Source organism: Atractosteus spatula, chromosome 5 (genome assembly GCF_055471065.1).
Source record: "Atractosteus spatula isolate fAtrSpa1 chromosome 5, fAtrSpa1.hap1, whole genome shotgun sequence".
NCBI lineage: Eukaryota > Metazoa > Chordata > Actinopteri > Semionotiformes > Lepisosteidae > Atractosteus > Atractosteus spatula.
This window is the reverse complement of record NC_142710.1, coordinates 39,177,342-39,193,571: the sequence shown is the minus strand read 5'-3', so window position 1 is coordinate 39,193,571 and position 16,230 is coordinate 39,177,342. Positions and strand designations below refer to the sequence as shown.

Here is a 16,230-nt window from a genome sequence, read left to right as displayed (position 1 = left end):
TACATTCCTGCTCGCTTGTAATTGGGAAACGTTTCATCTTCAGAACGTAATCCTAAGATGTACAGTACATCACTTCTGATTAAAAAAAAAGCTGTGTTGCTGATGTTCCTGCCCTAAATGGTCTGAGAAAAAATACCATGTAGGATTAAATCAATTGAACTTCCTGGACAAGATATCAACTACTGTCTCTGTTCTGCGTAGGGAAGGAAATAATTGCCATTTTATAAAATATTAAATTCAGCTTGATTTCAACGTTTTGAGTTCCTGATTACATATCTATACTTTTAGTGTAATAATGTAGTGTAAACTGAACACTTTTATCCCTTCAGAAAAGGATCCCATAAGCAAATGGGTTGTTGTGAAAACTGAGGGAGACCTTTTCATATGAAGTATAAGAAAACACAACACTGCATCAGGGTTAAAGACATTACCTTAAAGCCGTGTTCAGATGAGTTATATGTATGGGAGTGATTGGACATTCTGTTTTGTTTATTAAACGTGGACCTGTAAGTAAATAATTGTTGGTAGCACTGTAGTGGTACCAGCAGCCTAGTACATAAAAAATACTTTCTGTGTACATCTACCAAAGAAAATTGTTCTCCACAAAATGCCATAGTAATGTATCTTAAAGTATGTTAATTAGTTTGTTCATCTTGAATGTGATCTAACGTAATGAATTCAGAAGTGAACCTTTACAGATCTGTATATACAGTACCAATATACAGGCCACTGCAATGGCAGTTAAAGTCGTTGTAAGAAATCATGCATTTCCATAAAGTGCAAAACCCCATAAGATGGTTTGTTCTTAAGTAGTATGGTTTTTGAAACAGCAATTGCCATTAAAACATTAATGTACAATTTAATATGGTAATATTCAGTAAAACAGTATTCTTTCCCCTAGCGTATACAACAGAGTATGTGCCTGTACGGCAGTGTGCATTAGTTAGGTAAATTGATCATTGCCACATTATACTTCATGCAGTCTTACCCCCACCCTCCCACACTTTGCCACAATGAAATGAAAGTTTAATTTGAAAAGGAAGGGGGTACATTTGAAATCTTCGAACTGCAAATCCAGGTAGCAGGCCCACTGGTTATTTCCTGATCTGCACCAGACTGCAGCTCCACTTGCTTATGCGGAGCTTAAATCTTCATGCTTGCAGCCGCCCAGGGTTTTCGTATTGATGTGCAGATGGCGTAGAGCTACAGGGGAGCCATTTTAATGGGCTTTGGGGATTTTCATTTACCCTGTGAAATGGTTTTCAGTTTCCCAAGAAATGCAATACCCCAAGTTCCCTTGAAAAAGTTGCACAATTTGTGGCTGTATATTACAGTATCTAAGATGAAACTAAATGAATAAATCGATCTTTTCCAAACTTTTCTTTAGCAGCTAGGCTTACGTGTTTGAGAAAATTAGTTTGTTAGTTTAAGGTCAAGCATTGTTGTATATGGAATTCAGGGTAAATAATCCTGTGTTTATGGCTAGTGTCAAGAGTTATAGGTGGCTGCGTTCAGGGGCAAGGGTCATCTAAAGCTCTTGCATATCTGTGCAAAAGCTGTTACATGTGGTTTTGACATCAGAGCATAGCAGTCTTTGAACCCTGTGTGCTCTTCTGACCCAGAGCAGCTGTCACAATCATGCAGAAAACACCACCATAGCAAAACTGGCATTACACATCATCAGAAAGGAATCCTAAACTAGTTAAAATCATGGCTTTCTGTTTCACTTTTTGTTTTTAAATGTGTAATAATGAGATACTACAGATATTTTGCTTAACAATTTGTTCAGTGCTGTTAAAGCTTTAAATCTGAGCTGTATAGAAGAATTTGGATGACTGTCTTTAAACAAGGGTTGATTCATTCTAGAGGAAGTTAAGATCTCTTGAACTTTTCTCTCACGTTCTGTGTGGACTTCACGTCCTTCTTTTGAACAGAACTTTGTTGCACATCTATACTGTAAATTGGTTGTTTATGATCTGTTTTATAAGACTACAGTACAAAATCCATCTTATTTCCTATATCAGAATATCAACATTATGTGAAGCCCACATCCATTTGATCTTTAGGAATTGTAATGCTGTATGGTGTTGTAAATATATAAGCTCACACCTTAGTATGTTTTTTAATATGAGCCTCTCGATAGAGAAGATAGAATCTGGACACTTTTATGCAAAACTGCTAGAGAGCTCCACCTCTTCTCCAACTTAGGTAGGATTTGTACCAATTTGTGTGAAGTTCAGATCTTGGCAGTGCAGCACTAGAATGCTAGCCTACATACTATAAGCCTTGAGCCTCATGGTTTGTGATGAGAACCTCTGTATGGAAATGATCTTATGATGTCCTTTCTGTATATTGTCATAATTCGTTTTGCAATTTCATTTGAAGGTTTACATCTTGTACTTTTTTGTAGTTCAACCACATATAAGTATATGTCATAAAAGTATTTTTTGAAAAGTTCACTTTTCCAGTATTTTATATAATAGGGTTCTGTTTGATTAACTGATTTGATGTTGGTTTCATTCTGTAGTTATTATTTCATTGTAAAAAAGTGTTTAATTAACTTTAACCCACTGCAGCCTTCTGCAAAACAAGATATCAGATATGAATTGATCTGTAAATTGCTCTTTGATATAAATTTCCAGTTGGACAACGTTAAAAGCTGACAAAATGCATCCTAGAACATATTCTGCATTTTTCCTAATGCTTTGAAATAAGCTGAGTGAGGATAACTACTTCATCTTCTGTACTGCACCTTGTTTGTAAGTAATTTGATATGGATCAAGTTTACTATTTACTTCATTTACTGCCTGCAATTAAGAACCAGAATCCTCTCCAGTGACTTCAGCAAAACTGTCTTTAGAGTAACTAGTCTACAATCATTGTGTTCTCTTGGACAAGGTTTCTTAGGGAGGGGTATAATATGGGAGGTTTTCCATATTACAGGAAAACCTGTGTCCACAGACATCTGAAAAATTGGTTGCCACACTGGAGCTTAAGCTCTGCCAAAAATGTAAAACTACAGTAAATGCACTTATTATCGAGACCCACTTGCCTTGCAAACATTTCTGCACAGAAAATTATTCATAAATGGATCTACATTAATAATAACTCTTCTGAACAGTTTAGTGAAATTGAATTTGATAGTGTTAGAGGCGTCCACTGAGGAATTGGAACCAAATCAAATAGCGTTTGATTTTTGTTAGTATCCAAGAGTTCAAGATTTTTATGGTTTGTCACATTATATAGTACCTCTGTCCCCTAAAGAAGACTTTACTAAAGCCCACCCCAACCCCAGAAAAAAATACCATTAAGGTTAGAATTTTAATGACTCATCACCTATCAAATCTCGCAAGACACTATCTGGTCTCTGTTCATATAATTTGTTTATTGATTTTTTTTTTCATAGTAGCGTTTCTCAGGCTTGTCTATTTTTTGGGAGAATTTAAGGTGGTGTCAGTGACTGGAACAGATTAAGGGAGCTGGAATTTACATTTGTTACATGGCAGCAGCTGCAACCTGGTTATTGCAGCAGAAAAGGGGCAGAGTCCACTGTGGGAAGGAGGGACGGGGAGGGAGAGGGAGAGAGGGAGGGGGATTGGAAAGCAAAGCAATTCGCACTCTTTAGGCTGTCATTTTTTTGGGATCGACGAGCTCTATCATTCTCACGAGCGTCCACTGAATTAAGGGGAGAATCCGGCTGAATCTGAAGAGCTTTGTGGAGGTTAACTGCTTCTCACCTGACTGACTAGTGACTTTGAACTGAACCGCAGGGGATTCACCGGAACCAATGGTTGTGGTTAAGGAAAAAGGTAAAGTATCATGGCAGGTTAGAGATGTTCCCATTAACTGCATCAGGGTTGGATTGTACAGCCACAGCATACTTGTAGATTAACCTGAGGTTACTTTTGGGTGTCTGGACTGAGAATGGATGGGCAACTTTAGGCTACTCTTCGATTCATGCTGGGCAGATGTAAGCAGTGAAACAGGATTTACTGCATGTTGTCATTGGCTGTCTGTACTCGCATATTCGGATGTCCATAGAAACGGAATATAAATACATACTTACTGTGGGAATTTTTTATGACAATTCAGTGCTATATACCCCCTGCAATTAATTTTCTCTGTTAAATAGTTTTCCTTTTAAAGGAAGGAGAGAGGCTGTTCTGAATTTATGCCTTGTAAATGTTTACATTTATTTTTGCCGTGTGGTGAAAAAAACTGAAAAAGCCCTTTAATGTGATTTGCTTTAGCAGACCCAGTTTGTGTTGTAATGAAAACCCCATTTGGCAATCCCACCTCAATTATTTGGAGTGTAAATTATTTTGGAGAATTTCTGTAATTCTTCTTGTATATTCACGGGGGGCTGTCTAAAACCACTGTGCTTTGCACAGTTTCGTGAGTGATGGTTCTAATGGTGCAGTACACTCACGTTAGCCTCCAATGGGTCTGTTTTCATGATTAATTACAGTCATGGTTTGTAAGCTTATCATACCAATTACAGCACGATGAAATATCCTGTACAATTACTGTTCTGTTCATTCTGCATGTTAATATTTGTCCTTAACTATTTGGTATGGCCTCAAAATAGGTAGAATGCTCTAAAGGTGGAAGATCCTGTCCTTGCTTTAAGTTGAGCTTTTTTAGAATCTGTGTTATGACATTGTGTTATTGTAATTGACTACAGAGCATTCAATTGTTGTATAAAACAACACATTGGGTATTAGCCATTTAATAGTTTTACTATATGACTATGTTCAGATTTACAATTGCCTTGTGTGATAGCAGCACAATTCTTGTGTTACAGTTTACAGAAGTAAATTGAAGCACAACAGTGGTTCTTGGTGAGATAACATTTGGCAAAGACCATACATTCAGGTTGTTTTAAAAATAGCATAAGCGTACGGAAAACATAATCAACTGCAAAATTAGCCTCCAATTGTAACCATGGTAACCCATTAAAAGGGATATTCCAGTGTTTTTTTTAGACTTTACAGTTAGGTCCCGTTCATTTAAATCGTATTATCCCACTGTGCAATTCTTGAACATGTGAGTTAATTAAAAAATGTAATGATATTGAGTCTTTGCTAGACTTTGTGGGTTGCCTATTTTATAAACCTTTTGCTTTTTAAAGACTGTACTGTTAAAAGCTGAAAGTTCAATGATTTAACCCCTCATTCCTCTGTATTAATCATCCAGGTTTACTCTGAGGAAACAAAGGAATATAAAAAATTAAAGGATGGTTTATTGCACTCAGGCTATAAAATATGACTAATGCTTTTGTGAATAAAAAAAAAGAATGCTTCTGCTGACTCCTCTTCTTTATGGATATCTATTTCCAGGAATCAGCTAATAAGAAAAGGAAGACTAACTTGAATAATGGCTGAAATATGTTCTTAATGAGTACTCATATAGGAATGTGGTTCCAGTACATTAATGTCTGCTTACATGGCGACCAGTAGATTTGAAGATTTTAGAACTCTTAAAAGTATACTTGGTCTGTGCCACCTTGTTTTAGTTTATCTAGCAAGTTAACTCCATTAATGGAGAAAGCACATTCTTCAGATACAGCTATGCTGGGAGTGTTCTCATCCTTCTTGCTTTGATCTGTAGGTTGATAGAGAAAAGAGGTTAGCCATATTAAATTTACACTTCCTGCTTACTGTACTTGCATCATTACACATTTTAGCTATCAGATTCCTTCAAGACTGCATTTTTGAGCTTGTATGACAAGGCACCAGCTTACAAGATGTCAAAATCTATTTATCTCTGTGCTGAAGATTTTCCTGTAGAAATCATGGATGGATCGGAAGGGTAGATATTTAATTCTTTTTTTGCATTTTTGAAATGGGGTGTTTTTTTTGCTCAGAATTGCCTCTAGAGAAAACCAACATTTGTAACTGCCTCCACTTCAGCAAACACACTCCTTGCCTTTCTGAGTGGCCTGAGCCATTCTCATTTTATGAAGTAGTTTAAAGGTTTTTTGATTATGCATGGTTAGGAGACTTGTGAATCTCAACAGACATATCAATGTGGCACTCCAGCCTTTGTGAGATGTGGTAATTGTTGCCAGGGTAGGAGTTGATGTAACTCAGAATTGGAAGAAAGTGATATTGGTACTGTAGCTCCTTGACTTTTTTTTTAAGTTGAGAACTTCATCTAAGGAAAAACTATAATATGTCAGTAACCGTATGTGAATTACTACGTCTAAGCAACCTACTAATAAAAGATAACTAATACAAAACATTTTTAATGTAGCTATTCTCCACAGTTCACAAAACCTTAATATAATGAAAAGGTTTGAGTGAGGAGCTTCTGTACTGTAGATGTTACATTATTGCAGTAAGGGCTACTCATTTTAATTTTGTACAATAAACTAGTATTCTGGAAAATTTATATGGTGTTTTATCTGAGAAACATTGAAAAGATTATGGCCCTGGAGCAAGAAACATGTACAGTAAGAGGTTTAAGGGCCAATGTTGAATAAAGCAAGCTTACAATGCACACTATACAGTACTAAATAAGAAATTCATGTTGAGCCTAGTTTTTTGAAAGAACCAGTAGTTTAGGCTGTTGTGTTTAAAGGGGAACTGCAACACTATTTTTAAATATCGGGGTTAGAAAGAATCAGCACTGATAAGTGCATTTCAAGAGTTGTATCACGTCACAATTCGTGGGAACTCTCACTCTCACCCATGGCGAGACCAGGGGTTGGTGACAATATGGCAACTATACAGTATAGTACTTTCACAAAGTTCACGACTTTGTGCTTAATTCAAAATTTTTCTACACTGTCAAAGCATTTATTTTGTTACCAAGATGTAGTAACCAGCCTGAGAAATTGGAACTGCAGTTCCCGCTTTAACAACTCTCAAAGTGAAAATAAGGTCTCCTCTTCAGCTGTGGAAACTGTTTGTTCAGATTACACCTGATTCCTCATTGCCCTGTTGTTTGAAATTAAATTAAAAAACTACTGTTGAGAACCCCTCAGTTTACTTTTTTCATTGAGAACTTTCAACTCTTACGTTATTGTGTAAATACAAGATAGTTCTACAAGACCGATGTTTTAGCTTTATTGTAAAACACATTTGCATAAAGCTTTCAATGCTCTTGAGCATTCGTCTTCTCTTAAGGGTGATATTTCTTACTTAGGTTTCAGTAATACTGAAGTACATTTACTTACAGTACACTTCTGTTTGTCTGTTCTGCAATTGGCTTGATTATTTCCCACATTGGACACATCTCAAAGGCTAATTAAAACACGCTCTTGTGTGCTGCTGCCTGGCTTTGGGTTTACTGAAAGCTTACAGTGAACCGGATTTCTGCTTAATAGCTTTGTACCACTGATCTGAGGATTATTACTGTTTTAGAATCTCTGCAGGGGCTCGTAAGCTAAGGATGAGCTGGCAGCACAAGTCTTTGAACTAGTGAAAACCCAGAGACCTGAAGGTGGTGCTCCTCATTACAGTGGACGGAGGTCTCACCCAGAGGGTTTTACAAGACCTACATGAGAAATCCTGTAAAGGGGAGCATACTGCGTGGTTAGTGCATTCTTGCTGCATCTGTTTTCAGGGAGAGGCCCTCATTAGAAGAACCAAGGGCAAGTTTTTCTTGAGGATCAGAAAATTTGACTTGAGGAAGCTTGTAATATACTGCACATTGGGTTGGTACAACAAACCTACAATTAAATGAAGGCCCTTTAGCAGAATTTGCATGGGTAATGTTCTCTTAGGATGATTATTGTATTTTTTGTGTTCTTGCAAATTCTGTTTCTGTCTCTTCACCCTCTAGGCTGGTGGTAGTGTCAGTGTAAATACTGTACATTCATTTTCTGTCTTGGACTGGACTGTTACTGTTTCTTAATTTTAACCAATCTTTCTTAGGATTGTAGTACATTTAATATATTACAGTATATAAAGCATTCCATGCAGGCTTGCTTTTACACCAAAAGTTATAGGTTACTGCTGCAGTCAACAAAAATGTTATTTTGATAAAGGAGATGATGATGCATAAATTAATACTCCCTCCACATGCAGTTAAGTTAAGCATATTTACACTACGTAATCAGAAAACTTTATATTGGTTGTATTTTTCCTTCCTGTTATTATTTTGTATTACCTTTCAATACGTTTGCATGCACATTATTATATTTTAGTTTGATTCAGAGAATTGTGGTCACTCAAGTAAAAATTATTTTCCTTTATTATTTTTAAAAACAGCTGTATTCAGTCATTACATAAAATTTGAACCATTCCAAACATTTGGTCAAAAGGAGGTATTCTTGTTGGTCTTGAATTCTGTTTTGTTCATGTACAGTCCCAGTGCTAAAGATAAATGATCCTATAGGTTTTATTCTGTAAGTGTTCTCACTTAGGTAGTGATAGTTTTTTTACTAATTAGCTTCTGATGTATGCTATACTGTACATGACTGGGAGATGTCATAGTGTATTGTGCCATTTTAGATTTGCTCATGGAGCCAAGGAGTAAACTCTAAATGATTTTGGGAGGTGGAAAGAAACACAGAGTGCCCAGTAAAAATCCACAAAATATTTAGGAAAACATGCCAACAACATCCAAGGCCAGGATCCAGCTCTGGAGCTGTGAGGCACCAGCACAATCTTCCTTGTCCCCGTACTGCCCATTTTAACTACTGTAAGTCTCAGGGTGTGGGGCTTTGGATTTAAGTAATGCATATTCTTTATCAACCTGGATTTGTAAGGCTAATATCCTGTACAATCCAGTCTTGTAGCTAATTTTTTGTGCTGGTGTACATTTATTAAAGTCCATTTTTGTGTATCAGGCCAATCAAACATTACTGCTACAACATAGTATTTGGTATATCTCACACAGGCTTGCTTTATTGTTGATTCTTGTAAGAGCTGCACCTTAACAACTAGCCCAAAGGAAGAAAGGAAGAAAAGACGGTTGCCTGGAATACCTGCTGTTAGCCATTTCCTCAGATGCATTTTTAGAAAGTGCATCTAAAATGGGAAGAAACATAGTCTGTGTCATCCTTTTCTTAATGGTGTACTGTGCTCCCATGAATAATTGAGTGTAAGTCTGTTTCAGTGGCTCATTTAAGCTGTTGGAGGAAACAGACTGTGATCAGCCAGTCCAATTCAAATTAGAGCTGAACTGTTTTCTGAAGATATTGATGAGCTGTGATGTGAAGGCCTGTGGACTGTGTGCATGCAAGCCTGGGGGATGGTGGGCTTTCAGCAGACAAGAACTCTGCTTTTCTCGTGTGTATTTTTTGAGTTTTGAAGAGCTTGAGAATGACTTGATGTTCTTAAGAGCAACGCTGGGCAGCTACATTCCTCTCTTAAGTGGATTACAATTGAAGTCTGTCATCTATTACCTAAGCAGTCTACCCATGCCAAAGAAAAAGCCATTTGGCCAGCCTCCATTGTGCAAACTAAACTGCTGATTTAAATAAAAAATATTACAGTAGTGTAAAAAATTAATGTGTTGTTTTGAGATAGAGAGCTTCTATAAGAAGATAAACAAATATAATTGTAAAAAGAAAAAGAACATGTTCATTAATGAGGTGGGTTATGGGCCCTGAAATTACCTTCATGTCAGTATTCCATCACAACAGTACACCAATTTACACTCATATTCTCCAACTTCTGTTGTAATCAACATAAACAAACTTCCATTATTTTTCCATTTTATTATCCATCTCAGTTTCTTATAAACCATATTCTTAATTTCCAGACAGAACGCACTTGCCACATTTATACTGCATCAGAGTCAATAGCTGCCATATACAGTATATGCTACCTGTATCTTAAAAAACTGACCTTGAAGATTTAAGGGTTTCTCTTTTTATGACCACATAATCACTGTGAATTATGGTTGAGTATTAATTAATTCTAGTTGTATCACCACACTTGGGAGAACCATTTTATGACTTTTAAGATAGAATAATACTTGGATTTGTGATTTTTTTCTTGCATCAAAGCAGCTGTGTTTTATACACAAAACATACAAAGAATACAATTAAACATAACACACATCTACCCTGCCTATTCATTTCACTCCACTCCTACAGGAATCTGCACAACTCAGAATCAGAACTCTATAAATATACAACCCCCACAAATAAACTAAGCATATTTTTGGTAAACCAAAACATTTTTTCTCTTTAACCTCTCTCTCATACAAATAAAACAAAACACACAAACTTCCATAACATGAGAATTTTATCTTTTTTCTCAATTTTTTTTTCTTTTTTTTTAAGCAGCACATACAGTATAAAATACAAATTGCCCCTTTACTTTTGCGCATAATCCACTGGTAGCACTGAAGGCACTTAAGCACAAATCATTACTCACATATTGATTAGTTTGATTAAATAAGGGATTCTCATTTTACTGTAGGTCTATACTGAAGTCTAAAACATATGTTTGAAGGTATGAGTTGATACACTTCATGCAGAACAAGCAAGAGATCAGAGGAGAAACTAACAGCTACAGTAGTCTCGAATTACTCTTAAGTACCGTTCAGTTTATTTGTCATATGCACAACCGCAATGAAGGCTTATTTGCATGTATGCTCTGATACAAATACATTAAGGAAGTGCCAAAACACAGAACAGCAGCAACAACAACAAGTTAAACAACATCCAACTTTAAAAAACAAGTCAGACAAGCAGTGTGAGAAGAGAAAAATAAGCGTATCAGTGTGTGTAGTAATGAAGATAATATCCTGTGAGCAGGTAGAAAACTCTGTTCAAGTGGTTGACCCATAATTTTATATACAGTATATCCTCAGTAGTCTGGACATCTTATCTTTTTGTTACACAGAAAGACTGCTATACCAGACAGTTATTCCATACTGCATTGCACTTTGAACTGAAAAACATGGACAGATCCACATGGATAAAAAGTGGCAACTAGCCCTGCAAAGAAAGTAAGATTGCTCATTTATTTTATTATCAAAAAGTCAACGTGCCTTCCAAGTCAAATTTAACATAAATATATATTCCTAGTATGTAACAGTATGGATTATGACTGGGGAAAGACGTTTATCATGTTCAAATCCAAAATCAATTTCTTCTGTATCTCTAGTGTCTAAAATCAAAGCTTTCCGGTCACACTATGCAAATAAACTTTCTACACTGTTCTGATAAGGGATCATCATTATCCATCAGAAAATTAGATGGAAATGCTGGAAAATTTAATTATGAAATGGTTTGGACCAAAGACAACACAGTAATTGGTATACAAATGAAGAGTAGTGGTGAACTCGAACATCCCTGAGGCGCTCCACAACAATTATTACATTGGACGAAAGTGTAATAACATTAACCTACTGCAATTTTCTTGTAAGAAATGTATTATACCAAAATATCAGAGAAGGGTTGATCTGTAACTGAAACATCTTTGATAATAAAATATCTGGTCGGATTGTATTAAAAGCTTACAAAATGTAGAGGAAAGTAATCTAGCATATGTTTTTTATGTATCCAATAGCTTTGAAATAAATTGAATGAGGGCATCTACTGCATCTTCTGTACTGCTCTCAACTACCGTTTATAAACAAACTGATATGGATTAAGTTTACCATTTACAAATTCTTTCCAATGATTCAATCAAAACTGACATGCCTAAAATCATTGTATTTCCTAGGACAAGATTTCTCAGGGAGTGTTATATAATGGGTATTTTTACATACTACAGGAATAATGTGAGAGTCTAAAAACATCTGGATAATTGGTTGCCACATCAGAGCTAATTCTCTTGGAGTAAAAAAAATCAAAATAACTACACTTAATAACTGCTCTGAAATGTTCAGTTGTCTTCTGAACATTTGTACACTGAGATGTATTCATACATTGATCTACTTTAATGATAACACTGACTGAACTGTTACAGTAATTCATGTTGACTTTGATATATTAAAATATTTATCAAAGGTGTCTGTTTTATCATACCTAGTAAAGAAACATCTTCAGTTCATTTAAAAAACTCATGTTCATTATCAGTCTCATTTGGTTTCCTGAATGAAAACATTCCTGTCATTCATCTTCATGATGTCCCTTATTTTGTGAATATAAAGTCAAAGTTAGCAGACTCTGTAAAGGTCTATTAAGGGTGTTGTGGTTGCTGAAAATCCCAGTGCTTAACAAAGAGACTTGTAAAAGGTTTGATAGTTAGAATGGGTGGATTTATCTTTTTTAACCTTTAGATTTTGTATTTGATGGGCAGATCTATTTGTATCTTTGGTGTGCTTTCTTCCTGATAAGAGAGAGTGGGTATTATACTGTATGTGCTATTCAAAATCCCCTTAATTTTTGCTATAAAATGAAGATCTGAATACTAATACAGGTCCTAAAAATCCATTTTTGATAATGGATTTGGCATTAGAACACAATTTAATACCCTATTTCAGCTCCACGGTTTACTTAATTGCTCACTGAAGGAAGAAATGTCAGGGACATAATGGCAAGTTCATTCAAGCATCCCAGTTTATTTACTGGATCATCTTACTGGCTGGAATATTAGAAGATTCTTCATGGGTAAAATATTTGAAGTTAGACTCCACATGGAAGATGGCATGTGATTAAGCTTGGGTGCCACAGGGTCTCTTTGAAAATGTATTTTTTCGTCGGGGGAATGTCTATGTAATTGTGCACCATAAAATGTTTAAAAGATGTCAAAAAAGATCATCTCTGTAAAGCTGATAATGGACTTCCAGGTAGATGTCTGCTAGTAGGCTAGCAGTGGGTGATTTTTATAATTTCTTGATTCCTGTTAAGGAAAAAAATATCTGAGACAAAAGCCATAAAATACATTACACTTTCTCAGCTCTCCATCTTTGCCTTTCTAAAGACAGCCCAGTAGGCCTTATCCATCAATGTCCTATAAAATCTACACCATTGTTCATTTCACCTCTGATATTCCTTTCTCATCTTACATAAGTGAGACACTTAAGCAATTAACTCTTCTGCTAATTTTAGAAACCGCTAATCTGGAACTATCCAGCCAACATGGAGATGTATTGTGCTCCTGCTAAAAGCAGAGCCATTGTAAAGGAGATAATCACTGGCATCAGGAATGCCTTTAGGATGCCTTTCTTTATGTAAATAATGCGAGGTTCTATCCACAATGGCACCTTCACAGGAGAAATTCTTCTTAGTTGGAGAAGAAGTTGAAGAATTTTGTGCTTCTTGTTCTAACACTTAAGTAAACTTCTAGTCAGCCTGTTATACTTAGCTACAGTAGGTATTTGTTAAATGGGGAATTCCTGACATGTACTGATTAATAACAATCACAGTAATGCATTTTAAAGCCATGCCAGAGTGGAATATTCTCATAACCTCCTTAAAGATCAAGTTATTCCCGTAAATGTTAATGTTAATCTATGTGAACTGTACACTTTTTGGCTGCACTTTGATGTCCTCATTCATTGCTGCCATACAATAAATGACAAAAGTTCACCCCGGTAATCGTTCAGTGCCTGTTAATAGAACTGGTCCTAAGCATTGTTTTTACAGCAGCGATTTGAATAAAATGGAATTGTTTTAACTATTAGAACCCACTTGTCCAGACATGGACAGCAGTTACTGTTTTTTACTTGAATTCAGTAACCTACCAAGTACACGGTGACAGAAGAGGAAATCATTTGGTTTATTGATTGTATGGTTGATGGTAGTTTGAGAGTCTATCTAATCTACGTATTTCTTGTAAATTTGTATCAATGCTGCCTTTTTCACTCTGCCTTGCAGGACAGAGATGATGGCCCAGGGTGGGTTCATGTATTTTCACTTATGTTTTGTAGCCTGAAAATCAAGACTGTAGTTTTTTAAAATTGTTTTAGAGCTGTCATCTAAGGGACATAAAGTTTCTCTTTAGTAGCATCTTAATTCATTATATGGAGCGAACTCAATCATTATCCATAATAGTGATTAAAAAAATTAAAGTTTTTTTTATGGTCAGAGAGATAAATATAGCTTTAAATATTCATGGCTTTTCGCTTTGAGGCAGTTGGTGTCTTTAATAATGCTCCCCCTGTTTCTACGGCATCATTTCCCTGTGGCCTCTATAGGGGATTACATACATTTGATATCAACCGAAGCCTGTGTTTGAGGGGATTAATTATCCCTGTTGGATTAACTGGCAGGCTTAGAGTCAGACACATGTGTCTCACGACGAGATGTAGGCTGGCGCATGTGGGTGCAGCGAAGAGCCGAGTGAGCTGACAAGGCTGACCAGTGAGCTGACAAGGAAGAACCAGAATGCCGACAACGCTGCTGTGCCAAGACAGATGAGCGATGGTCTGTCTGTGTGTTTTGTAAATGGGGCTCAAGAATGAAACCAGGAAAGCAGACACCAAAAGGCTGCAGGCTTTAGGGATGTCATTTGGGCATGGTTAAGAAAAAGCAGCCATCATGGCCATCTGGGACATCAGCTGCACTTTAAGAGAAAATGGAAATGTCTCTTTTCTTGACCACACCATAGTAAATGCATTACTCAAGTTGAATAGCTTGCCCATGTGGGCACCTTAATATTACCTCAATTTTTTTCAAAATGTTCAAGCTGTGAAAATCCGGTGTAGGGTCAAGCTTGGCAGTATTTATTAGTCTTGAGTGAGATTTTCTAAGGTGATCAATTTATAGAATGGAATAATTACCCTTGTTATTTAAAAAAAATAAATGATTACTGACAGTCAGTTTTTAGTCTTGTGTTCAAGTGGTCTCTGTAAAGCCTGCTATGTCCATCTTCACATTTGACATAGAATATAAAATTCCTGGAATATGCTCCACCCCATTCTTTTATGTGAGGAGTCCAGGGCTTATCGGAGAGTGGAATACCACACTGAAAACTGACCCCACTGGGATTAGCTACCCTTCTCCAATTCCCAGTGCACATAGTATAGCCTTGATCTGTTCATTGAGTGTCTTACTGTTGAACGGGGTGTTAAAAGAGGTGACCAGAATTTATATACCGTAACAGAAACAGAATGCCAGTTCCAAACTAATGGGAATTAACATGCGTTACTGCTGGCCTTTTTTGTGATCTGCTGTGTTCTTTACCAGCCAGGCATCTCATTGTCAGCAGCCCTGGAACACCATGTACAATTCTGAGAATCTTGTTCTCTATGGTGAGCTCATATAAATACTCTACCAGGTATATTTGACATCTGGTTAGCAGAACTCTGCTTTGCTCTGTGGAGCATTGCACATGGGTCTATAAAAATGAAAGGTTGTCAGTGGCCGTTGTCTGAACATGACCCTCTTTTCACCCTACAGCATGTAATGTAGCAATTTGATTTGATTTGAGTAAAGTGCTCTTGAATTTGAGTATCAAAGAACACATTTGCAGTTGATCTGCTAACAGCATTCCCCTCTTTTAGGTAAACTTTTTTTTTAAACTGGGGACAAAAGTATAGAAAAATTAGTTATTTTCTGTCAACTTCAACATTGTTTTAGTATTTTCCTTTCTAATTAGTATCCAACTTGCATTGCTACACTGCAGAAGTCTTATACTGTATGTACCATTATGTTGTTGTAGCATTATGTTGTTATAGTAATCTAAATTGTATTTTTGTCTGGGGAAAAAAATGACTAATTGCTCAGCATTATTTTCAGCATTAGAGCAGTGAATCCCTGTTATTTTGGTGGAGCTGTCAGTGTTCTTATGGCCGCTACACGACTCGAGTCTTTTTTGCAAGGTGCAGAAGTTTTGATCACTTCTTTTAAAAAATCTCTTATTCTGCAATAATGATGAGAAATTCTTCCACTGGCAAACTAATTTTATGGCAATTTGTATGTTTTAAAAAAAACTAATTTAAGATAAATCAATTGAAAACTAGTCATCAAAAATAACCTGCAGAGTACCAATTTGTGCAACTGGACATTTGCTAAAATATTTGATGTACCTTGGTTATGGGGTATAACAGCAGCATCAGCACATGGGATTTGAACCCATGACCTACTGGTCTGAAGTTGAGAGACCTTAACCACTTCTCCTTAATCCTCTTGAAATGAGATTAGGCAAGCTACTAATCGTGTTAATCATACATGGCTTTATCTATAATATATCTATATCTACCCCACAAAGAACCAACAGTTTTATAGCCATTTATATCCAGACAAATACATGCATGTAATAGATATTTACATGCATAAACCTAAGCTGCTTCTAATAATAAATACAGTAGTTATACAGAAATGATATACAGAACAATATTCAAATTTTAAAAATTGGTGTTTGTCACCACTCTTGT

General features: G+C 36.2%; 1 protein-coding gene across 7 annotated transcripts in view; it reads left to right on the top strand.

Annotated features, from left to right (window-relative positions):
* The window catches only part of ablim1b (actin binding LIM protein 1b), a 159,232-nt gene that overhangs the window by 54,945 nt on the left and 88,057 nt on the right, over nt 1-16,230 (top strand). For 5 of the 7 annotated variants that reach the window (XM_088917733.1, XM_088917731.1, XM_088917730.1 and 2 more), the window contains exon 1: nt 3,629-3,809. The exons of the other annotated variants lie outside the window; for them this stretch is intronic. In XM_088917733.1, the coding sequence (XP_088773859.1) occupies nt 3,788-3,809 (22 nt within the window). In that variant the 5' untranslated portion in view covers nt 3,629-3,787. Of the gene's footprint in view, nt 1-3,628; nt 3,810-16,230 lie in introns of those variants that run through there. 7 annotated transcript variants of the gene reach the window in all.